We start from the raw sequence: 25,701 nt of genomic DNA on the forward strand, positions 1-25,701 counted from the left end.
AAGCGGTAATGGCGCTTACATCAAGTGTAAAAAACTGTCACACTGGTGTTGACGTTCCAGGTAAATATTTTAATGGCCACAGCAATGTTTACAATCAATTTTATATAGTTTCTCAATTCTTGGTCTTCTATGCGCCAACACTAGACTGACGTGTGTCTGTCACTCACTCACTCACTCACTGCTGCCTTTTTATGCCGCTCTCCCCACGCTTACTGAAATTAGACACAGGTGTTAGACATTAGCTCAGGTGTAAGCACCCTTATCGCTTTTCTCTCCCGGACGGGCGCTTGACCACGCCCCCGCTGCCACACACGGCTTGTAACAAAAAATACAAAATTAGCAGTAAACAGTAGCCTATAAAAAAAAAAAGGTTGTGATTTTAACAGAACAAGTTACCTTAAAATATTGTGAAAATCTTTATTAGATTGAGAGGAACAGCTCCCTTAAATGTGAAAATTCTGTCATCTACTCAAAGTCATACAGGTTTTAACAATGTGATTTTCTTTTTTGGGTGAATTATCCCTTTAACAGGGCAATCAGTACATGTATTTTTAAAATGATGCTGTTGAAAGTAAATAATAATTTAATTGAAGGTGAAAATCTACATTTAACCTATAAAAATGTATAACACAATATTTACACATCCAGATAATTTAAATTATATATATATATAATGTAAAACATGCAACACCTTGAAGTCCCTGTGTGATGCCTCAAATAATTTTTATTTTTAAGTTTTTTTCTTTCTATATTGCTATCAATTAGTACATTAGGTACATTATTACTGTTGCTTAATTGTCACATATTCCCTGTTTGTGACTAGATTTTTATTTTACAATTCTTGTTTAGTTCCCCGTTCCTTTTTCCTATGTTAGTTTTGTAGACTTTTGTAGTTTCATTTTATGATTGTTTCCCCTGATTATTTCCCCTGGTGTGTTCCCTTGTTTTCCTTTGAGAATTTAAGCCCTTGTTTTCTTTTGATTAAATCTTCATGTGACATTCTATTTTACCATTTGTATAATTATGGTGGCTATAAGTACATTTAAGTACAAGATTTAAAGGAGATTGTTGATTTTCAGTTATTTACATTCATTAACTTACATCATCTCATTAACCTATCAGTTAATTAAATATATGGACAATAACTAAATTACATGCCTGAAACATTGGTTGACTATTTTTTACAGTAAATTTCTGGCAACCACAATTACCAGTAAATTTGGCATGACTTCTTTCTTTCTACAATGTATATATTGGCAGTAGCATGGCTGTAGGGATGTTTATTCATATCGGAAAATGTCACATTCACTTCTAGACAAATTGCATCTATATAATAACTATGCTGATCTAGGAGCACTTAATGTGTTTACTCTTTTTGCAAGTTTTAACAACCTATAATAATGGTTACATAAGCCAGTGCTTGAATAGCTTCACAAAAACCCTTCCAATGTGTGTTATAACAAATGCCGGAAGTATGAAAGGGTGTCCTTACTGAGACAGCCTGCTAAAAAGTACTTTTGCCATTCCTTTAACATTTCTTTTTTTTATGCTTAATTGAACAGTGGCTCGACAAAATTGTATAATATGTGAAGTATCAGAGGAGTGTTTGTAATACGCAGATGTCATCTTATTAATTTGTGGGAGAATAATTAAAAGACTAAAGAGCACCCAGATGTCACTGGTGCCTTCTTTATGAGTACATGCATTGAATATGTTTGAATGTCAAAGCACTCTGGTAACATATAGTGATGGTTGATGAATGTGTATATAAAGTGTCTGTATTAGAGGGGGGCTGTCAGAGGTGCATGACGCTAGATTAAATGGTGACAGCCTAGCCCCACATTCCCCATTCTGCATTAGCAATTCTAATTTCAGACAAGATATGTGGTTGAATTACTATAGATATTAAAAGTAGCATCAGACATGAAAGTCATCAAACGTCCTGATAGAGTGTTATATTCAACGCTGTTTTTAATAGGGGAGGGATTTGAGCTCTCCGAGCACCATACGTGGCTGTGTCTCTCTCTCTTCTATTTTGTTGGTTCAACTGTCACGAAATTCTTGTGGAATGACTGCCAAGCTGCTCATGGGAGAGACGTGTGAAAAGCCTGTCGCAATTACTGGCACATTTGCACATCGTGCTGGGGCAAGTTTTTGGAACACGCACGATCGGGGTGAAGCCAAGTTTCTGTGGTGACCCACCAACAACATGCAATGTTGAAGAGATCTGAGCAATGGGTTCCCACACACACAAACAAGAAGTTTGGCTTCTGCCTTTCCTTCTTTTATGCTTATTCACACTAATGGTTTGAAATAAATGCTTTAAAATGAATTACTAATATTAGGATGATTTAAGCCTGGTGCACATTGTATGATTATATATATATATATATATATATATATATATATATATATATATATATATATATATATATTTATTTATTTATTTGACGAAGAGCAAAATATGCAGTCTACTAATAAGTATGAACAATAGAAGAATAATGGCATTTGAATTGCATGAATCTCAACCTCCGAAAAAGTGCAGTACCGGAAATTTTGTCTCACAGTCTGGCAGTCTGACTGCTCCTGTGATGCCCATCCTAATGAAGAACCAGAGAAACACTCCATTTCTTTTCCTGGCAAAACTTTGGCAATATTTTCACAGCACCAGAACATGACACAACTTATTGTCCAGTCGTTGCTGTAAATCATGCCCAAATCCTAAAATGTGTATCATAAAACCTGACATAAAACACTGTTGATGTCGCACAGTTTGTTTTTTTAACCATGAGCTCACTGGGACCATATCTTCCAATCTGATGAGCAACAATCTTTAAAGGACAGATAATAAATAAATAAATAAAATGTGCAACAGGCTTGAGAAACAGTAAGATGCTTCTGGTCTCTTGCAGGTTTGTCTCCATTACTACATGCATAATTGTGCATTAGAAAATGTTTTAGTCAAAATCTATTTGGTCAAAGATCCTCATTACAGCAGACATACTTATTTTTTAAAGGATTTTTTACACTGAAAATGGAGGACAGCTATTTCACCACAGGCTTAGTGCAGCAAACAATATCAGAAGTAAATTCCAAGATAAAAATTATTAGATTAAAACATGTCCTAAAGGAAAAGAAATGTCATTAAGGTCAATGTTACTGACCCATAACTCAGATGGAGCAGTGGAGAAGGTGAATAAGTGAGGGAGAAAGAGGTACAGAGCAAACTGCTCGGTCACTTTGAACTTACCATACACATAAAGGATGTAGTCATCATACGATTCACCCACTGAGTTGGAAGCCACACATCGGTAAGTGCCGTTGAAGGACTTGTTGAGGTTCTCAATGAAGAGATCTGAGCCGGTGATGACTGCGTGTGAGGGCACATCGTCATCCACCTTTACCCAATTCACCTGTTGAGGCCTGAATAGAGAGACATAATAGAAATGGTTATGGTGTAGTATCAGATCGACAGACTTTTGACTGTCAACATAAAGACTGGTTCACATTCTGGAATCAGGGGTCAGTAGGCACCTGCTGGTAGATGCTGTAACTACACCACATGGGGACAAAAATGGTCATTTAATAATAGCCGTGTAATCTGACAAAATAAATGTTTTGTGCAAGCAACATAACTAACAACATAACAAAATATTTTTGTATTACTGTAGATACTTTGCGCTACCTGATCACCAGCCATTGAGTTAAATGGGAATGCTAAATGATAGCTTCATTCCTGCTTTAGCTAACTGCTTACTTAGACAGGAAGGGGCTAACTGCCTGACCCACCATAGTTTGGTATTGTATGTGACATTAAGGGGTAGGTATTTCTGCAACCAAATTTAATCCAGAGGCATATACTGTATGTGTCAAGAATATCTAGTTTGACTGAATCCCACCACACTCCAAACAACAAATCCAACAAGTAGATTTTCCTCAGAAGCACTCATCAGCCTGGGAACTTGTAAACATGACTTTAGGCTCTTTTCCAACAATGGGCTGAATGGTTCTCTTTACGTGCCAATGAGTCCAGATCGGTAATGACCTGCACGGTTACATTTGGTTTCTCCACTAATCCTGATTTGTGCTGCAAAATCAGGATTAGGATGGACTAACTGTGCAATAGACCTTGCTCAACTGTGCTGATAATTCATCCCGGGAATGGTTTGTAATCATAATCGGACCGCGCTCAAGTGGAAATGCTTCTGGAACCATTAATCAACAAGCTCAGAACCGTTCGGCCTGATGGTGGAAAAGCACTTTTAGAATCCTGGCAGGCTGATAACCTGTGTCTCTCAAACTGCTTAAAAGTCAGCCAATCAGAACTAATGATTTCATGCATTTTTGTACAATATAAATCAATATGTGATGTCGGAGTCTGAGACTAGCTATAAAATCATCTGTCTTGGATCTGACCAATGATTTGACCACTGTCACAGCTTACAGCATTGGCAAACAAAATAAATATCGGCAAACCAACAAAAACTGAAAGGCTGTGATTTTCTCTTGTCTGACTCCATTAACTGCCACAGCGATCTATCTCCTTTTGTTCTCTAAACACCTGAGCCAAGCACACAACAGCCTATTCTACTTTCCCAGTGATGAGAAGAATGAGCTAAACCCACTGTGGAAAAATAAAAGCGGCTCTAAACTCTGCTCAGCTCTCACAAGTTTCAAAGGCATTGCTGCTGTGTAGTTATTTCCCATGAGCTTCTGGGGAGCCTTTCCCTTGTTGTCCTGTTTTTTGTGTCTGCATTTAAACTTGTTACCATCCATTTGAAAAGGGAGAGTGTGAGGAGGGGGGAGATACAACAAAAAAAAAAAAGTTCACAGTTTTAAAACAAAGGACTGGTTTGAGCTCATCAGCAGTTGATCCTCAGCCTCTGAGGATGGAAAACAACATTTGATGGTGAGCAGCGACTGAATTCCATGTAGAGAGCAATCTGAAAGAGTCTCAATCTCAGGTTAAATATACATGCATAGCATGAAAATGCCAATATTCCTGAAACGGAAAAGGGAGAAATGACCTAGAAAAAGTTCTTTATTGAAAGGAAGGCATGGGGAAAAACACGCAGTGGAAGGGCTGCAGAAAACCTGGGGTGAAATGGAGAATAGAAATGGGATGGCGTGCCAAGCCCTGCACTGTCTGACAGTAATGACTGTACCCCCTCTCCAAGCTTTATTGAAAATGACTTCCAGTTTTTTGCTCAATGAATTGATTGTATTTTCATCTTTATTAAATTAATACGGGTGGTGCCTCTGCTCCTACCAGCATTTCAGTTTGAGGATGTTAGGGGGTTGTTGAGAATAAAAACAAGGGGATGGCTTTTATAACATGTGCACAGATTGGCCTGACACTGATAACTCACCTTATGCCCACGTATGTCTTTGTTTTCAGTGTGCAGTGCATTAACATCATGTGCAGAGGTGTTGCAGATGCTGTGATTGATGACATTAATTGGCCTGTATACACCTCTTCAGTATGCATGCACATTCACTGGCAGTATTTGAGTGAAGACTCACAACTGCACACTTACCGTAAAGCAAGGCAAATAATAAAAGGTACAAACTGCCTCACGTTCGTTAAATATCCATGATCTAAATAAATATTAAAAGTGCTGGAAAAACACAGCCATTAAATGAATCAACCTGGGTTTTTTAGCAACTGCAGTCCGTGTTAAAAAATAGTTCACCCAAAAACAAAAATTCTGTCTTATTGTATTCGCCCTTACCTTCCAAATATGTATAACTTTATTTCTTCCATGTAGCACGAAAGGAGGAATTCTGAAGAATTGTACTGGTTGTTGTTTTTATACAATTACAATGAATGGGTCTTTCAAACTTCAAAAAGGATGCAAAAACACTATATAAGTATAAAAAAGTAGCCAATATGACTTGTGTACTTTTTCCCATGACTGATTTTTTTTTTTCCCCATGACTGATTGAAATCCTCAGTAATTGCAACCTGGTCTCATAGTGAAAAGGTGACTATTCAAATATTTTGCAAAACTTGCTAAACGTGACTCCAGGTACAATTCCCTGCAGTTTCAAGGAGAAATAAACAATAGAGATGCTACAACAACTGTGTGTTTTATTCACTTTCACTCAAATCATGACTTCATAAATACTTATTTTTCTCTGTTACTCAGACCCTGCTATGTTATGATATAGGCTGAATCCTCTGGAGGTCGCATTTGTCGGCCGCATACGTCATCATGGCTGTCTCGTTTCAGAAAAGAGTGTAGGACACTGCGATTGCAGCCTTCGAATGTGACCTTCTTTCATGGGAATTCAGAGGATGCATGAGGTGTATCCTTCGAGGGCACTAACAACCCACAATTTTTTGCTTCAATGGAAATGTCTAAAAGAACAAATCGACAATTTGCTCGTAAATATGATGTTCAAACACAAGGAATGTTTCAAGTTGAAGTACTTTAGTAGATGGGTGCAGAGTATATAATATGTATAATTATATTAATATATAATAAAAATAAAGTATTAGACTAAAAGTACACCTGTAAAATCTATTTTATTTTCTCTTTACATCATTATAAGTCTCCTAAATTTTACCTCATACATTCCCTTCTAAAGGGACTTTGTTCCCTTCTCACTCAAAGCACTTGCGCTTGTTAAAGAGTGGGGTGCTGTCATAGCAACCATGTTACGTTCCATTTCCGTTTGACCAACGAAGGCCATCTCGTTTCAACGAGGCTTGTTTAAAGGAGGACACTCTGTATACAGCAGCCTTCAAAGGACGTGACCACCGGAGGATGCATTCTTCCAAACGAGACATAGCCATTGACACACTTTTCCTCAAACTCATCTTTTGAGAAACAATACATTTGAATCCTTTATTACAGACTCACCTACATATATACACTTATTCCAACACAGTTTGTTTGCACAGTAGCTCACCTGATAGGGTGTTACATTTAGAGTCCTGAGGTCTGCGGTTCAAGTCCAGCCATGAACTCAAACTGACACGTGACATGTCAGAATCATAGAAACAAAACGCAATGAGGTGGTTGCTTCAGAAAGTGTGCTTTTTCATTTCACGTCTGCATTTTAAAACACTAACATTAGATTTAGGCATTGATAAGGTAAGGATTTTTTTTTTACTTCTCATATATATTTTAAAACACTAACATTAGATTTAGGCATTGATAAGGTAAGGATTTTTTTTTTACTTCTCATATATATTTTAAAACACTAACATTAGATTTAGGCATTGATTTGGTAAAGATATATTTTAAAATACTACTGGTTTTATTCATCCAAACGTTTTAGGTTAGGGAGGCATGTTTTTAAAAAATTATGATCTAAAATTCACTTTAAAACCGCATCTAAACATGACACCATTTTACTTGCTTTTGCCGCTCCCAGCTGCACATTTCACTGAAAACCTGCAGTCAAACAAGATATACAGCACGTATATATTTTAATTGCAAAAACTGTTGTCATGTTCACATAAATTTCATGAGTCCAGGATGTCCAATTGCATGGAAAAGAGCAACCAGTACAATTCTTAAAAATTTCTCCACGCATGTATCTTGAAAGTAGGTTTTGTGGGTTTAGAACAACATGAGGGTGAGTAATGACAGAATTCTCCATGAACCATTCCTTTAAAGCATTACAAATATTGAGATCATATAGAGAAGCATCTTACTCTGGTTTGCCTTTAGCTCGGCATGTCAGTTCCAGATTCTCTCCCTCTCTAGTAAGGCCCACTGGAAACTCCACTACGATCTTTACCTCAGGTTTATCTGTAGAGGAGAGAGACAAATTACATGAGTGCCTTGTGCCCCCAGGCTGCATGAAACTTTAAACAGCCTAGTCTTTGTTCAACGCTTATTGGATTGTTCTCAGCCATTTGATTCCACACTTCAGCATTACCATTGTTTGATACGAAATGTGTGCATGCTTTTTTTTTTTGTATTAACCTTTCGAGTCATTTAATCTAAATCAATACACCATGATGTATGCCATGTATACATTCAGAAAAGCCACAATAAGACATGCCATATTCAATGGTAGGTTGTAACAACAGCCTGTTCCTCTTGTGATCCTCAGCACTGACCTTTCTGCTTCATAAGTACTGCCCTTTCTCGTATCTATTAAAATGACTGGCCGTTCAATGGATCTATTCTCCAGTGACTGGCAGCAGGTATCCTGCTGGCTTTTTGCACCTGGGATCAGCCGTGCCTCTCAGCTAGAGTTGCTACATTCAGCATGAAATGCACACTTCTCCTTAGCAAGGCTCAGTTCTTTTCCAATTCAGCTGGGATTAGACTTCCTGCTGTGTCGGTACTGTGCAGCAGGAGAGGTGACATTCAAACTGACGTTGGACACATAACTAACACTCTCTCGCACATATCCAAAGCCTTGAATGCTGCCAGTGACTTGACTATATTTGAGTCATGGTAATGATCGGGCATTTGGTGGCCAAAAAAATAAAGAAGTTATATTTTGGAAATGCTGGAAAATGCCATTGGGACAGCAAATTGAATTGGAATCTGTTTATTTGACAGGCTAACAACATAACTTAACAGTTTTCAAAGTCTTCAGCAGCAAGTTTGGGACAGTACCACCTGTTTGTCGAAACAATAGAAGCTGGGGAGTATTTAAAGTTTGAAGTCATTATTTTTAGCAATTCTGTTTGGTGCCACTAGTGGCACAATAATAACACATCTAACTTATATTTGACTTATATTAGGCCAAGATGTGCTTGCCAACTCCACCATGGTTACATAAGTGGGCTCCACATGAGATGCATGCTCTGAGGGTCCTGTTGTTTCTGTGGAGGTATTCATCCTTTCTAACTGACAGGTTGCAATGGCTATACTATGCCTTTTCATTGCTTTACTCCATTCCAGCACTGGCCGGCTTCCAGCCCTCTAGCTTCTCAAAGGACCCTGAATCTAATATTCTCCCTGAAATAGAGCTTGAAGTGGCGTACCACAGATGCCTATGCGACAGTGGTGCATGTACGTTCCATAGGGTGGGGAGATTAGAGTTGCTCCCATATGAAATTTAATGACATCAACGCAACAAAATAGTGAGATGTTGAGTGTCCCTCAGGACTCAAAGGCCAAAAGATTACTTGGATGAAACCATGCTAAAGTCTTCGAAAATAACCCCCAGATTTTTCTCTATCAATTTCAATGGCTCTTCAACAGCACTTTGAATGGACCTTTATGCTGAGAAAATAGTTATTTCACTTTGACCCACAGATTTCACTATTTCCTGGATTTTAAAGTGCAAGATGAAAAATCTTCGCAGTCCTGACTGACGTTTCAACCGGGTTCACTAAATTTGTTGAGTGCTTCACCTATTTGACATTTTCCTGTTTGACCTCTTCCATCAACAAAAAGGGATCTGTTGGCCTTCCATCTGTCCAAATTACACCCTGTCAGGCAAACATTTCTTTGTCTGTGATGGACAGCCCAGATTGAAGAGAGAGCACTGCCTGCTCTGAAGTTCCATAAGAGGAATATCCACCTGTTTGTCTCAGCTCTATGGATACACCTTCCATTTCTCCACTTGTCATCTTCAAACTCACCGAATGAAAGGCTCTGAGTGAAAGTTTCTTTGCTTTGAAGCTTCCCCCTGCATTTGTTCCTTTCCAGAGCATTCTCTCCAGAGCTAGCAAACACTAAACCTGTAAAAAGTAGTGCCAGTGGCCTCCAGTTTCTCTCTTGCAAGAGTACTGGTGTGCCAGGCATAAAGGTCACTATTTTATTTTAATAACACAATTATTGATACAAGATATTGTCATCATCTCCTCAAGCACTAGCACCACAAAATGTTTAATTTACCTCAAGCTGCTGAACTGCACATCAGGGGGTAGGTACTGGCAGACAGCAAAGTGAAACTGTTTGCATGCCACCGCCATCAATATTTCTGGGCTTATTTAATATCCACACCAATGTTGTTCTATTTTCCATTCTGAAAATGAACTCCATTAAGGCTGCCTTTGCTCATTGATTTTTGCCATTGATTGTTTTGCCAGTTTCAGCAGCACAATTTGAATGAAGCACGAGCCACACGATGACTCATGTACTAGCTCTCCCAAGAGCATGACAAAGGTTGCCCGTGAGCATGAAAGCCAGTTAAAATGCATAAACAAATGTTTTATTTTTTTCCAGGGAAATTCAAGTAACACAACACAAATACAGTATCATGAGATTCTGTTGATGTTGTCTTTGGTTGATCAAGATCAAGTGAGCCATTCTTTTCTTGGAATGTTCATAACTCTGTGGAAGACAGGATTAACTTATAGATAAAAATAATAATAATAATAATAAAAAAGCTTCTTTAAAAATATTTTCAAATCTGTCTCTAAGGATGAAGACAGTGCCCAAGGTCATCCTCCTAACAGAGGCACAATCACTGGGCAGTGTGTAAGAGCTGAATCACCGAAACACAAAAACATGCTTAATCTTTCATCATAGGCCAAGTGACATGGCTGGGCTAATGTCTGCTCTCACAAGGGAAAGGACAGGCCTGACTGATTTCTAACACAAGGACAAAAGATAACACATAAAAATAAATCTTAACTCCATGCAGGTTTTCCGAAAATACATCTCTATCCACTCAAAGATATATCTGACTTCTAGATATATGTGTAGAGATGGAATCTGGCAAAAATTTGTAAAAAGTAATTAATGTTAAATTCATTCGATTTTTTCACAATTTAAAAGGGATGTGCTGGTTTAGGCTCCCATTCATTTGCATAGTATTGACCTACAGAGTTGAAATATTCATATAAAAACCTTTGTTTAGTTCAGCAGAAGAGAGAAAGTAATACAAATCTGGAATAACATTAGGGTGATTCAATTTTGAGATAATTTTCATTTTTGGGTGAACTATCCCTTTAAGTTGTGTTTTTTTCTTGCGCAATGAAGGACAATGGAAAGTACAAGAAAATGGAGGGGTCGGAAGATGCATTTTTAAAACTTGGACTGTTTTTAATTTGACAAGCACTCTTCAAAGCGCAATGGTCAGGGCAGGATGCTCAAAGAGATTAACGAGGCAGGTTAAGCAAAACACACTGTCAGCACACTATTTAAAGCACGACCATATCAAAACAAAAAATTACAAATTCAAGAAAAATATATAGATAACCTAGTCTGACTAACGTCTCTGGTTACACATATAACCTCGGTTCCCTGAGATAAAGGAAATGAGACATTGTAGTGAAATGCTTTGGGGAATTCCTATTCCACTTTTGCCCTATATAAGCAGGTGATCAACCACCATTTCTTCAAGCCTTACTTCAGAAAAAAAAGGTAACAGCTATAAAACCCTTTGCGGGCGTAACTCGTAACAATATCTATCGCATCTTTTGCAAGGATATTGTGAATTTCTGCATGTAATACAGCCACATCCCGTGATGGAACCGTCGAGGACAAAATGCTGTTGAAGCGAGGCGTTAACATAACGGGATAACAGGCGCTTTATATTTGACACTAATTGCTCACCATTGGAAGCGGTTGTGCACAGTGTGTGAAATGGGGCAAATTCTCAAGAATGGCCAGACCAAAAGTTAATAAATACACAAAGGTATGGTTTATGTGCGTGTAAATATAAGGGAGAGAACTGCTTGTATGTAATCTACTACTTTATGAAGGCGACTACTAAAGGCCAAGCTCCTCGACTGCTTGCGCAATGATGCGCAGTAATTTGTATCAAACTCCTCACCCTCGCTGGGAGGAGGGGATGCAAAATCCTCCATGGACCATTCTCCCATGTCTGATGCAACGAGGCCAGGAAACTCTTCGCCGGAACACTAGTTGGGTGAATTTTTCAAGCGAAGAGCGTCCTGATGCATCTGCAGTGAAATACCGTCCACTCGCCAGCGAAGAGAGGGCTGATCAAGATGAGTGGTGGTGGCGTAGTGGGCTAAAGCACATAACTGGTAATCAGAGGGTCACTGGTTCGATCCCCACAGCCACCACCATTGTGTCCTTGAGCAAGGCACTTAATTCCAGGTTTCTCCAGGGGGATTGTCCCTGTAATAAGTGCACTGTAAGTCGCTTTGGATAAAAGCTTCTGCCAAATGCATAAATGAGATGATTGTCATAGTCAAGATGAAACTATGTCAGTCTTGAAAGTAGACAATTCTGAAGAAATGGCGATTGTGCGCCCACAACTAGGTTGTGGAAAAGGAATTACCCAAAGCTTTTCTCTGAAATGTCGAGTGAACTGAATCGGTAGGGAACTAAGCAGCCAGTAACTGTCCATTGTCCTATCACTAGAATTTAAAATGATGTCCGCTTTTTCATTGAAGGGGATAATGTAGCACACTCACATTGTACTTCCAAGTACTTTTGGGCCTGGAAGTCCTTGACTGCTGGATGGTCCACAATGCAGACAACAGGAACCCCGTCATCCTCTCTTGTGACGGTAAGCCTCAGCCAACTTGTCACAGTGTACATCATGTCGTACGTGAGCTCCACTTTAGACTTTCCTGTGAAAGATAGATATAAATGAGAAACACTGAATTACATTTTCAAAATCCAATTTAACAGCTTTCATTAACATCTGTTGAAAAAAACAACATTTTCTTTTAATGTACTTAAAAATATAATTATATAACATATCAAACCAAGATCTGTATTTTAAAGAAAAATAGCATAAAGCACAGTTTTCAAGCTAATAATTTAATAATAATAAAAATATTTAATAGTAAAACTATAGCCACTGTTTAAAATGAAGGCACAAAGCATTTGGACACTTTCTGGTTATCAAAATTTGTGGAACATGTCCGTAGTTAATGTGATGACCAACATTTGTGGTTATTCTGTTTGGACACCTGTGTGAACTTGATGGGAACTGATTACATATAAACACCAAAAATGACCTTGATAGCAGCTGGTTAAAAATGGTTAAAAAAAAAGTTAGTTCTGAGAAAAGCTCCACCATCAGTTACAATTTGTTTTGAAATTCTGTTTCTAATGCAATTTCATTCATACATTCAAGTTTATAAATTATTTTTGGGACCACTGTATATGGTTTGCATGACTGAGGCCACGTTTCATTAAGCTATACAAATAAGTACATCTCCTATTCCTAATGCCTTACACATATGTGGCATATGGAAGCTCAATGTAGCTTATCAATGACATGTGTACAGTAAACGGACCACAGCAGCAGCACCTGTAATTACACTATATAAGAGGGGCCATGTGGTTGAAACCCCAAAACCACTTCCTGTCGCTGCTTGTTATGCAGCTGTCACTCAATGGCAAGTGTCTGGTCTGTGATGTTGTATTTGTGCTTTATGAAGTGAGATATAATGGCTGTAGTTGCTGCCTCTGACCCGCAGCCCTCCTTCAACAGCATCAAGTGGGCACGAAGAACACAATAGACTCGGAATCATTGTGTGGCTCCATACAATAGCCTCGCAGCTCCGCTCAGGCCTCCATCACTCAATTACTGCTCTGGTCTTGTGAAGAGAAACAGGCGTGAGTGGAAAGAGAGAAAGATGGAGAGGGAGAGAGACAGAAGGGGTGAGCGAAAAAGAAGAAGAGACAAAGGGGCCAATTGTCCTGTTTGTGTTTTTGTAAAGAAAAAAGAAAAATCCTCTTGACCATTAAAAAAAATGAATTCGGGGGAAGGGTGCATTGACTGAAGGAAAACCAAATAGAAAAGGGTTAGTGTGAGGCACTTTCCACAAAATGGGGCCCGAACGCTTTAAAAATATATCTATGTTTTCTTTATTAAGAAATGAATCAGCGGGAGAGAGAGATAAATGGGAGCCAGAGGCGTCTGTTTGAGAGAGAGAGAGAAAGAGACGAAGTCTCTGTGTTTGTTTGTGTTTGTTTTAAGTTAAGTTTGACATTAAAACTGTATGTTTACTGTTCAGTCGGCTCCTCAGTCGGCTCCGCCTCCACCTTGCCCTACCTTTAACTGTTACAGGGGCATACATACATTTGATGTGTTTAAAACTAGCAACTTTTCATGCTAGGTTAACTTTATTTTCGATAATAGTTTATCTAACATATCTAACAGATACAACAAAAACTAACAAACACGGATGTTCTGCCTTTAATGTTTAAAAAAGTAATGGCATACCAAAGTGTACCATATTCGTGGAATGTGCCATGATGAACCGTATTTCATTAAATTCTGTGTGGTCCGGTTGTGTCATAACAGGAAATGCACAGCCAAGATTTGCTTGGTTAGTGATAGCTTTTTATGCTCCAAAAATGATATGTTGTTTAATTCTATCTACTGAATCTCTCTGAACAGGTGTGTTTGTTGCTTCTTCCTAAAACAAAATCAATCTTATCAATTCAAAATGCTAATTTCATAGGAAATTTGAAAAATGTCCAGCAATGTCACTGCTGTGTGGAAATCTGGACAGCTCTTTTATTTTCCAGACTTCAATTTGGTGACAATTCCCTGTCTTGTGCATTCAGTCTCAGTGCATTCAGCATTATCAGAAAGTAAATGGATATTCAGACAATCATGTTGAATAAGAGAAGACACAGAGCACATTGCAAGCCCAGAATCACATCTATATTCTCTCTCACAAAGCCACAGTCACAAGTGATAAAGAGATAATCACAAGTCAATCACTGTCATTCACACATTTCTTCATCTCAATAACATTTTAGTTTTTGATATGCAAAGAAGCTCTGATTAGTCCCAATCAGCAGCGATACAGAAGGCTGAATATCAAAAGAGATCCTGTCCCTATTGAATTCACCATTTCTTCCCTTTTTTGCTCTCTTTAATTTGCTCTCCCTTCTTTTCCTATTATTTAACACCTTCTAAAGTTAAGTCACTTCTTCAAAGCGGGCAGTCTGAAGTCCAGGAGGTATTTTAAAGAGTATTTATCAGATTTCTTTAAAGCTGAAGTATGTCATTTTTTAAGTGCTAATAAACGTTCTCCTTTTCCAGTAATATATATATATATATATATATATATATATATATATATATATATATATATATATATATATAGACAACTATAAGCCATTTGTAACATTTCTCTGAAGAACGTGTTAACTTAGTGTAAACTTTGGCTGTGTAGTATCGCTGTTTGAGTAAACTGACCAGCCAGAGACAGCAGAACAGGCTCAATTAGTAGCTCAACTACAGTAACAGTAAAAAAAAAAAAAAAAGGATTGTTATCAACACTCAAATCAAATCATTGAATGCCTCGCTGCGTTCAGGCCGGGCACAGTGGTCCCTTTAAAACTTATCCAGAAGCTCCTGGGGCATATGGCGTCCTCCGCAGCAGTCACGCCGCTCGGGTTGATACATATGAGACCGTTTCAGCCCTGGCTCTAGACTCGAGTCCCGAGACGAGCATGGCGCTGCGGCATGCACCGTGTGGTTATCACCCCCGCCTGCCACCAAACGTTCAAACCCTGGACAGACCTCTGCTTTCTACGGACATGAGTCCCCTTGCAGCAGGTGTCCCAACGCGTCCTGGTCACCACAGACACCTCCAAATTGGGTTGGGGCACCGTGTTCAACTGGCACGCAGCCGCGGGCCATTAGAAAGGGACCCCGCTGCGCTGGCACATCAACTGCCCAGAGTTGTTGGCTGCACATTTTGCCCTGTGGAGGTTTCCCCCACTAATTCAGGGCAAACACATCTTGATCCTATCAGACAGCACCACCACAGTAGCGTACATAAATCGCCAAGGCGGCGTACGCTCCTGTCATATGTCACAACTCGCCCGTCTTCTCCTCCTTTGGAGCCAGCAGCAACTCAAGTCGGCCCACCACGACACAGTAGATGGCAAGCACGACTTAATTACCAGGTTCCTAAGAGGCTCCCGGAGGTTAAATCCCTCCTGGCCAAGCCTGTTCCCCTCCTGGGATCTCTAAGTGGTCCTCTTGGGCCTTCAGAGACCCCCCTTCGAGCCGCTAGAATCAGTCAGAATCAGGGCCCTCTCCCTGACGACCTCCTAATCACGTTCGACTCCATCAAAAGGGTTGGGGACCTGTAAGCGTTCTCTGTCAGTGACACCTGCCTGGAGTTCGGTGCAGCAGACACTCATGTGATCCTAAGACCGCGACGGGGCTATGTGCCCAAGGTTCCTACCACTCTCTTCAGGGACCAGGTAGTGAACCTGCAAGCACTGCCCCAGGAGGAGGCAGGCCCAGCCCCTTCGTTGCTGTGTCCGGTATGTGCTTTTCTTATCTACTAGGACCGCATGTAGAGCTTTAGACGTTCTGAGCAGCTCTTTGTCTGCTTTGGTGGACAGCGGAAAGGGAACTAAACAGAGGCTTTCCCACTGGGTAGTGGACGCCATTACATTGGCCTATCACACCCAGGCCATGCCCCCCCCCTTGTGGGTTCGAGCACACTCAACAAGAAGTGTTGTGTCCTCATGGGCACTGGCCAGGGGCACCTCCCTATCAGACATATGAAGAGCAGCGGGTTGGGCAACACCCAATACCTTTGCGAGATTTTACAATCTCAGGGTTGAGTCAGTTTTGTCCCGTGTTTTCTCAGGTCCGAGCCGTTAGAACTCGGTACATGCTGGCAAACTGACCGGGGGGACCGTTTGCACCTAGCACCCTTTCCCTCTGCTGAGGTAAAACAGTGCACTCTTATCCCAGGAGATCTCACTAACTCGGCTCCCTGGATGACTCCTCCCGAGCCCTCTGGTCCGCAAATTCAGGGGAGGAATTCACCGACCAAATCCAATGCAGGTATTCAATCTACCCTGTACTGGAATAGGTGCTCCACAGAACAGGCTCCTACGTGGACTTATCCCCCTGTGTGTATTTTCCACGGTACTGTCCCCTTACGAGCAGACCCGCGTCTCCCTTGGGCAGTTCCCACTGCCCCCTGGTCACCGTGTCTGTAGCAACTCCTCCCTCCCAATGAGGCAGGATCTACCACTGCGCCACTTTCCACGTGTGACCTAAAAACCCATGTGATGCATGCACCACGCTTTACCTCTCCCAGTCTGTGAAGGTGTGGTCTCTGCTTGGCACATCACCTTGTTCCCCCCTGTCGGGGGTAAAGAACCAGAAGGCTTTGACGACTTTATGGGGCATTGGGGAAGGGTACGTGCAGTCTAACACAACCGGTCACTTTTGCATGTAAAATACCTGCCCGCTCCTGTGTCAGCAGTTTAGGGCCTCATGTATTCAGATACAAGACAAAGGCAGGCCTAACACAGTCGTAAAGCCTGACTGAGGCCCACAAAAACAAAGTCATAAATCTTACTGATAAAAACCGCACCAAAATCAAACAAAGGTAAAGAGTACAAAACAGACTACAAATCCCAAGAAGCCTTGCTCACTTTACAATTGTGTGAAATTCCAAAGGATCGAACTCTCAACTCCTTTTGGGTGAGGCACTCAACAGAAAGCACCTCAACTATGATGTCATAAGGAGTAGAAATACCACGAAAATCATTCTGCACCTCGCTTCCAGTGACTTTGCGTGCCGTATGTAGACGCAGTCCTCGCTGCTCTCAGGTGTTGACTCGTTGCAAAAGGAAGTAACGTGCACCTTGAAACTGCGGCCATACAATCTCCATCTCGCTGGATGAGTTGAGATTATATTGTGTTCCACCAAACACTTTAACATATCCGAAGGAAACCGCCAAGCAATCCGCATCTTCATCCGTTTGCATGCAGAAGTGAAGAAAGAAGGATCCCCTTTCCTCTTCAGTCAAGTTTACGTTGCTGATTTGTCCGCCAGCCGTCAAGGATCAGCAGCTGCCCGTCGACAGAGCGAGATAACGGCCTCTCGTCATTACTCAAGCCTCGAGGAACCAAGTCGGAGTCAAACGACGGATGAACACACGTTCTACATGCGCCCTCAAGCAATACAAATAAGAGGTTACGTCTGGGCAGAGATAGGATATTTAGGTGTGTTATTCTTGTGGATCAAGTTTATTGTTTGTACAGTTTAAGTTCCGCTCATTTATTGCTATGAATACTCAAGGTATTAATGTAACACACTGTTATCACAAATGAGAGTTTGCTCTGTTCCAACCATGTTGGACTGTTGTGTATTTACGCCATCGTGGATGAGACTGGCACACTGTGTTTATCCATAACAGTTGCCTTCTCTCCCACGATCGCGAAACCGGCTTTGGCGCCGCCACTTTCTCTCTCTCTCTCTGTCTTTTGTACCAACCACACACACACACACACACATACATAATTCATACAAGCGAAAGACATGCCGCACACGGGCAGACGGCATTACCGGAATTCTCTCCGCCCACATTCGCGGCCATACTCTCTGGCCGGAAATCTCACGTGACGTACTCTCCACGAGAGTCACGTCTGCCATTTTGTGCGCGTCACTCCTCTCTCACACACACACACACACACACACAATTTGGCGCTGAGTATGGCTGCTGCGTCACGGGCTCCATCAAAACACTGCAGTTTATTTTTTGTTTTGTTTACAATTTTGTGTTTTTTTGTCTTGGATGTTGTCTGCCTTATTGTGTACGTCAGACAAACGCTTTTGGACATTGGTTCGGCAATTACACACCGAAAACCGGACTTCAAATTCCAACAAACACGCCAGCGAAGCCCTTTGTCTGGGCTGCCCGGCCGCGGAAACGCAGAAGGAAAAGGGGAAAAAGAGCCACCGTTCTCATCAGAGTAAGACGTCACGCAAATCGACCCCCGCTACCCAGTATTCTACTTGCAAATGTTCAGTCTCTGGACAACAAGCTCTGCGAGCTGAGAGCGCGGATCTCTTTCCAACGAGAGACTAGGGATTGCTGCGTTATATGCCTTACAGAAACCTGGCTGGCTGCGGAGATTCCAGACTCGGCCATCGAACCCACGGGGTTCACCGTGTACCGAGCGGACAGAGCAAAAGACCTCTCAGGTAAAAGCAGAGGTGGTGGTGTATGTTTTATGATCAACAAATCCTGGTGTGATCAGAGGAACGTACATTTTATCAGATCTTTCTGCTCTCCTGATCTGGAATATCTCATGGTTCTGTGTCGACCATTCTGGCTACCGAGGGAATTCACAGCGGTCATTATCACAGCTGTGTACATCCCCCCCGCAAGCCGACACAGACTGGGCACTCAGGGAACTGTATGTACTGTAAGTGTGCAGGAAACCGCGCACCCTGAGGCTGCGTTCATTGTTGCCGGGGACTTCAACAAAGCCAATTTTAAAACAATAGCACCAAAATACCACCAACATATCAGCTTCAACACACGAGGAGGCCGGATCTTGGACCACTGCTATTCTCCTTTCCGGGATGGCTACAAATCCCTCCCCCATCAACCATTTGGCAAATCGGACCACTCTTCCTCCTTTCTGCTTCTGCCCGCTTACAGGAAAAAACTGAAACGGGAAGCACCCACCCTCAGAACGATCCAGTGCTGGTCGGACCAATCAGACTCTGCACTACAAGACTGTTTTGATCACGCGGACTGGGAGATGTTCCGGTCCGCCTCTGATGACGACATCGAGGTTTACGCTGATAGCGTAATGTGTTTCATCGGGAAGTGCGTAGAGGACGTTGTGCCAACCAAAACAATACGGATCTATCCCAACCAGAAACCATGGGTAAACGGCGATGTTCGCGCGGCACTTAATGCACAGACCTCCGCTTTTAATTCCGGGAACGCGGAGGAGCGTAAACAAGCCAGTTATGCCCTCCGTAACTCTATCAGTGCAGTCAAACGCCAGTTCAGGCACAACATTGAAGGACAGTTCAACACCACAGACTCTAGAAGTATGTGGCAGGAAATTAACATCATCACGGACTATAAACGGAATAAAAACTCCGCAATGAAAACCGCTGCCTCTCTCCCGGATGAGCTTAATACATTTTATGCTCGTTTTGAGGACAATAACACCGCCCTCGCGGCCGACGCTACAGAGGATGGTTCACTCTCCGTCTCTGTTGCGGATGTAACCCGTTCCTTCCGACGGGTGAACATCCGCAAAGCCGCGGGTCCAGGCGGCATTCTGGGTCGCGTCATCAGAACGTGCCTGAACCAACTGGCTGGTGTTTTTACGGACATTTTCAACCTGTCCCTCTCCCTGTCTGTAGTCCCCACATGCTTTAAAACATCAACCAATGTGCCTGTACCGAAGCAAGCCAAAATCACTTGCTTAAATGACTGGCGTCCTGTTGCTCTGACTCCCATCATTAGCAAATGCTTTGAGAGGTTAATCAGAAATTACATCTGCTCTGTTCTGCCCACCTCTTTGGACCCATTGCAGTTTGCCTACCGCAACCGCTCCACTGATGATGCAATTGCATCTACAATACACACTGCTCTCTCCCACCTGGAAAAAATTAACACATATGTGAGAATGCTGTTTGTAGACTACAGCTCAGCATTCAACACCATAGTGCCCTCCAAGCTTGATGAGAAAATCAGGGCTCTGGGCTTAAACAGCTCGCTGTGCAGCTGGATCCTGGATTTCCTGTCAGGCAGACGTCAGGTGGTTAGAATGGGCAGCAACACCTCGTCATCACTGATCCTCAACACTGGAGCCCCGCAGGACTGTGTTCTCAGCCCACTCCTGTATTCCCTATACACACATGACTGTGTGGCAACACATAGCTCCAATGCCATCATTAAGTTTGCTGACGATACGACGGTGGTAGGTCTGATCACTGACAATGATGAAACCGCTTACAGAGAGGAGGTGCACACGCTGACACACTGGTGTCAGGAGCACAACCTCTCCCTCAACATCAGTAAGACCAAGGAGCTTGTAGTGGACTTCAGGAGGATAGACAGAGAACACAGCCCCATCACCATTATTGGAGCACCGGTGGAGAGAGTCAGCAGTTTCAAGTTCCTCGGTGTCCACATTACTGAGGAACTCACATGGTCCGTCCACACTGAGGCCATTGTGAAGAAGGCTCACCAGCGTCTCTTCTCCCTGAGACGGCTGAGGAAGTTTGGAATGAACCACCACATCCTCACACGGTTCTACACCAGCACTGTAGAGAGCATCCTGACTGGCTCTCAATATATATATATATTGTATATATATATATATATATATATTATATACCCTTACCCTTATTTTTTATATTTATTGTATGTGTATTCTATATTGTACATTGTATATTGTGTTGTGTAAGTATGTGTACCTTTGTTATGTAATTTGTGTTGTGTAAATATATTGTTTATTGTAATTGGTACTGCTATGTTATTCGGAACTGCACACAAGACTTTCACCTACTGTTGCACTTGTGTACACAGTACTGTGACAATAAAGTGATTTGATTTGATTTGATTTGACACACACACACACACACACACACACACACACACACACACACACACACACACACATATCGTCATCTCATGTGTTATAGGCTTATTTTGGTTACCATATCTAATCATGTCACTGTTTAGTTTGTCGTTGAATGTCGGAAGTTTATTGACTGCATTGTATTGATTATTAATTGATATTATATTTTCAATAAACTTTGTTAGAATTAAAAGAGAAGTGTTTTGGTTTGTTTTGCATACACATGTGTCAAAGGCTGGCAGGGGATGCCAGTGCTCGAATTCAACCCTTCGTTGTTCCCTTTTTAATCTTGATGATCTACAGACATCGATTTTCCTAAGAGAACAATCTAACATTGAGACTGTTATACTGTCTGGTTATTAGTCCCTGATTCCAGGGTGGTGCCCCATCTACATTAATCCTAATTAATATTCTATTGATTTTGATAATTGACAATTATCTTTGATGATTGTTGCATTTGAAGGATCAATATGCTAGTGTTAAGTCTAATCAATGTTAAATTAATTTATTATTATCTTTGAAAATAATTAATATTCTATTAAATTTGATGATTGTTGATTTAAAGGATTAAAAAAAGCTAACATTGATTTTAATCAATGTTCTATTGATTTTAATTATTGATAGTTATCTATGATAATTATTAATTATTGCTAATAACCAAAACCGCTCCTAAACTTTGAGCCCTACAGCAGTACACGGCTCAGCGCATGGTGTGATTTAAATTGGACCCCTAGTGTCACTTCTTTGACACAACGTCGAAGTGAGTGACAGACGGGGAACGTCTAGGTTACAGATGTAACCTCCGTTCCCTGACCTCCCGGTCACATCGCTGAACCGAGCCAATGTTGCGGCCGAACCTCATTGTCGGCTCCTCCTGAATGAAACAGATGCATTTCCCTCCCTTTATACCCCTATGTCCAGGGGCGGGACATGCAAATTCTGGCTGCCAATTTCTTATTGGCCTTTTCTCATAGACCAGAGATGCAAAAGGCTCTCAAGAAAGACCCCTAGTGTCGCTTCTTCGACACAACGTTTCGTTCCCTCCATCAGGGAACGGAGGGTTACATCCGTAACCTAGATGTTACTATGGTTTTCTATTGTTTTGTTTTGTTTGTGTGTCCTTTTTAAATGTTTTTTGATGGCCTAGTGTAACTTTTATACATGAAAACTTTTTCTATTGTGATTCATGGAAGAAAGAATGTCATACGAGTTTGGAGTGGCATTAGGATGAGTTTAAATTCAGTTAAAAGATTTTAATCAAACCATTGTGTTTTAGCTGAGCTTAGTTGGCTAATTGAAATTAGGTTATATTTTTAAGCAATGAGCAGGCATGTGTCATCTGTCAGGAGGAAATTAACAACTCATTGTTTCTTGATTTTCATTCAAATTGTTTTATGAGATTAGTATGTATCAGAGATGGGCACTCGAGTTAGACACTCGGACTCGAGTCACACTGAGTCACGACTTCTGACACACTGAATACGTCATGCCAGAGGCTCCCCTGCCTGAGAGAACGAGGGAGGAATGTGGCAGGGTGGAGGGTGAGGCCAGGTCGTGATCATACACACCTGGTCCCTTATCAGGCATATAGGTCGACTGCGGAGGATTGTGCGAGAGAGAGAGATAGTTTACGGACATGTCCGTCGTGTGTGTGTTTGTGTATTCTGTTTTAGTTTATTATTAAACTATTATTTATGTTGAAAAGCCGGTTCTCGCCTCCTCCTTTCCATTGACTTCTTTACACACCAATAACCTATAAAAGCTCTTTTTATTATTTACAATGATGCTACCAGTGGAATATTGGTAGAATTATAGTGGAAGTTTCTCAGAAATTCCAGTATATACTCTTGGCTGTGCAGTGAATTTTTCCAAATAGGATTTTTATGTAAAATAAAATAAATATATATATATATAAATAAATATGTAAGGAAATATGTAATGTTTGGTGACTCAAGACTCGTCTAGGACTCGTGATAAAAGACTTGATACTTGACTCAGACTTGTCCATCAGAGACTTTAGACTTGACTCAGACTTCAGATGAAGGACTTGTGAACATCTCTGGTGTGTATCATGAATGCAGCAGATGCACAATATAAAGTACGAAACACAGCACACAACATGGATAAGAGTGTAAAGATTGTGTATGTCTGAGTGTGTGTGTGTGTGTGTGTGTGTGTGTGTGTGTGTGTGTGTGTGTGAGTGTGAGAAAAAGAAAGAGAGGGAAGGAGAATGAGGCATAACATAGAGGGGGCGGCTGAGTTTACATTTTGGGGCTGTATGGGTGTAACCTTTAAATTATATTTTAAAAAAAGCCTGATTATCCTAGAGGTAATTAGGCTGAATGATGAGGACATTTAATTAAAAATAAATCCAAAAAGGTGCAGAGGCCAAAAGCAATTTCCAGCCAGTGAGTGCCAGCGTTGAGCCGGCTGTGTCAGGAGAGGGGTCCCACTTCTCTTGTCCTCAGTTTTTTTCAATTGCCTCTGCTCCCCCTATTCATCCGTTCCGCCATACAAGAACAGAATACTCGTGTCCTGCTGTCTGTCACTGTTGAGAACTTGTTCATCTTTAACACTACATTTGTCTAACTGTCCAATAATATATTGATGTTACATAAAAACAAAACACCCACAGACATGTGAACAGAAGAACGATGTTTAATAGCTGCTGAAAACTCCCGCTGGGGGAAACTCAGACCACTGACTGAGCTAATCACTAATTACCAAATTAAAATGTCTGGTGTTGGTTAGACAGCTTCGATCCTGTACATAATACGCAAATTGCTTGTGTCTAGACAGCTGCGGGTCAAAGGCTTATTCTCCCTCACAGATCCATTTGGAAATTAGCCAAGCTTCTGAAGAGCATTCAGGTAAGCAGCTGTTTAAAAAGGGGGGTCAGCTTATAATGAAGGACAATTACATGTGATGCATATGTATGTAAAATTAAAGGTGTATGTACAGTATAGGCTAAGTGTCTATGGACTTTTTTCATTAAGTTTTTAGGTTCAAATTTCTATAAATGTGTAAGAGAAAGTGTACATCTTAGGTTTTGTAACTGGTCATCATTCACCATTTATTCAAGTTTTTCACCATTTGAATCCTCTTTTGCCTTAACTAAAATAAAAAAGCTGAATAAAAGTTGCATGCTTAATAATTATAAAATAATTTCCAAATCGATAGTCAAAAATAGCTTTAGATGGAGAATATCATGTCTACTTCCCAAATGTATTTCATGTCAACTACACACAGTATATTGCTCTATGCATTGAAAATTTTTACTTTTTGAAAGCACAGTAAATAACATTTACACATTAACTAATGTTTGTTACTGTTGCTATCCAGTGTTCTACAAATGAAAGTATCACTTTACAATGACAAGATTGTACCAGAGGAAAGTTTTCCAGGGAAAAGCTCTTTCAGGAATATTAAATACACTTCAGGATACAGAGCGAAGAGAAAACAAGGTAGGTAAACAAGTGGTTTGTTTATATGTTTGTGAGTTGACCCACCCTGTAGCTCTTTGTCTCCTTTCATCCATCTGATGATTGCGGCAGGTTTGCTGCCCATGGAGGTGCAGCTCATCTCTGTCGCGTTGCCCTCGCTGATGATCTCCTCGCGGGACTCAATGATTGGGTTTCCTGGAGGGACTGAGAAAGGACAGACAGATTGTCTGTCTGCTTGTCACTAGATTCACATTCAGCTCAGGGCATGCACTGACAACAAACACAACACAACTAACACAGGATTCGTACAGATGCTTCAAAGTTAAATTAAAGGACTTTCAAGGACTTTTCAAGCACATTTTTATTTGTTTTCAAGGACTATGCTCGAGATGTCATTAAAACTAATTCTTTATTTGTTAATTTTAAAATAAAAATATTTTATTCATTCAGTTAATTTATTTTTATAAAACACCACTTATTACAAGTACAACATATCTCAATGTGCATCTTTAACTACATATTCTCAGTTACAATTCTTGGTTCATTCATGACGAAATTGACGTATTATTGTAGTGTGCTCCCTTAAAACACACTTTGCTTTCCAGCAAAAGTGAATAACTGGGTCCGTAAACAGTAGTCCATATGTGCTGTGTTCCATGTTTTCTAAAGTCACACAACAGATTCATGTGAGGAACTGACCCAAATTGCAAATGGGTCATTCTCAAAAAAGTTTGACTTTCCAACTTACAAACTATACAAATTTCCCATTAAGTTCCTATGCTTAAGGCCTATAAATGCCGAGGGTAAATATTTTGTAACATGTTGACGTTATTTTTATTCAGAAAGAACAGCCTGGCTGTTGTTCAATCTTTTATTATTTAATTTTGTTTCACGAACAAAGCAATTTAACACTAAATTAACACCAATGAGGGTTCAATAGGTTACAACACCAAATTTTGAGGGTTCAATGTGGTACAAAAACTAATTTTTGTGTGTGAAAAATGTGATTTCATAAATT

The 25,701-nt window shown here is 40.7% G+C and overlaps 1 protein-coding gene across 5 annotated transcripts in view; it reads right to left on the reverse strand.

Annotated features, from left to right (window-relative positions):
• LOC127624560 (cell adhesion molecule 1-like) overlaps positions 1-25,701 on the reverse strand; it is a 490,282-nt gene that overhangs the window by 65,239 nt on the left and 399,342 nt on the right. For all 5 annotated transcript variants that reach the window (XM_052099340.1, XM_052099339.1, XM_052099338.1 and 2 more), the window contains 4 exons: positions 24,750-24,887; positions 12,311-12,469; positions 7,667-7,763; positions 3,251-3,423 (listed from right to left, as the gene is read on the reverse strand). In XM_052099340.1, coding sequence (XP_051955300.1) covers positions 3,251-3,423; positions 7,667-7,763; positions 12,311-12,469; positions 24,750-24,887 — 567 coding nt within the window. The remainder of the gene's footprint in view (positions 1-3,250; positions 3,424-7,666; positions 7,764-12,310; positions 12,470-24,749; positions 24,888-25,701) is intronic.

Source organism: Xyrauchen texanus, chromosome 31 (genome assembly GCF_025860055.1).
Source record: "Xyrauchen texanus isolate HMW12.3.18 chromosome 31, RBS_HiC_50CHRs, whole genome shotgun sequence".
Taxonomy (NCBI): Eukaryota; Metazoa; Chordata; class Actinopteri; order Cypriniformes; family Catostomidae; genus Xyrauchen; species Xyrauchen texanus.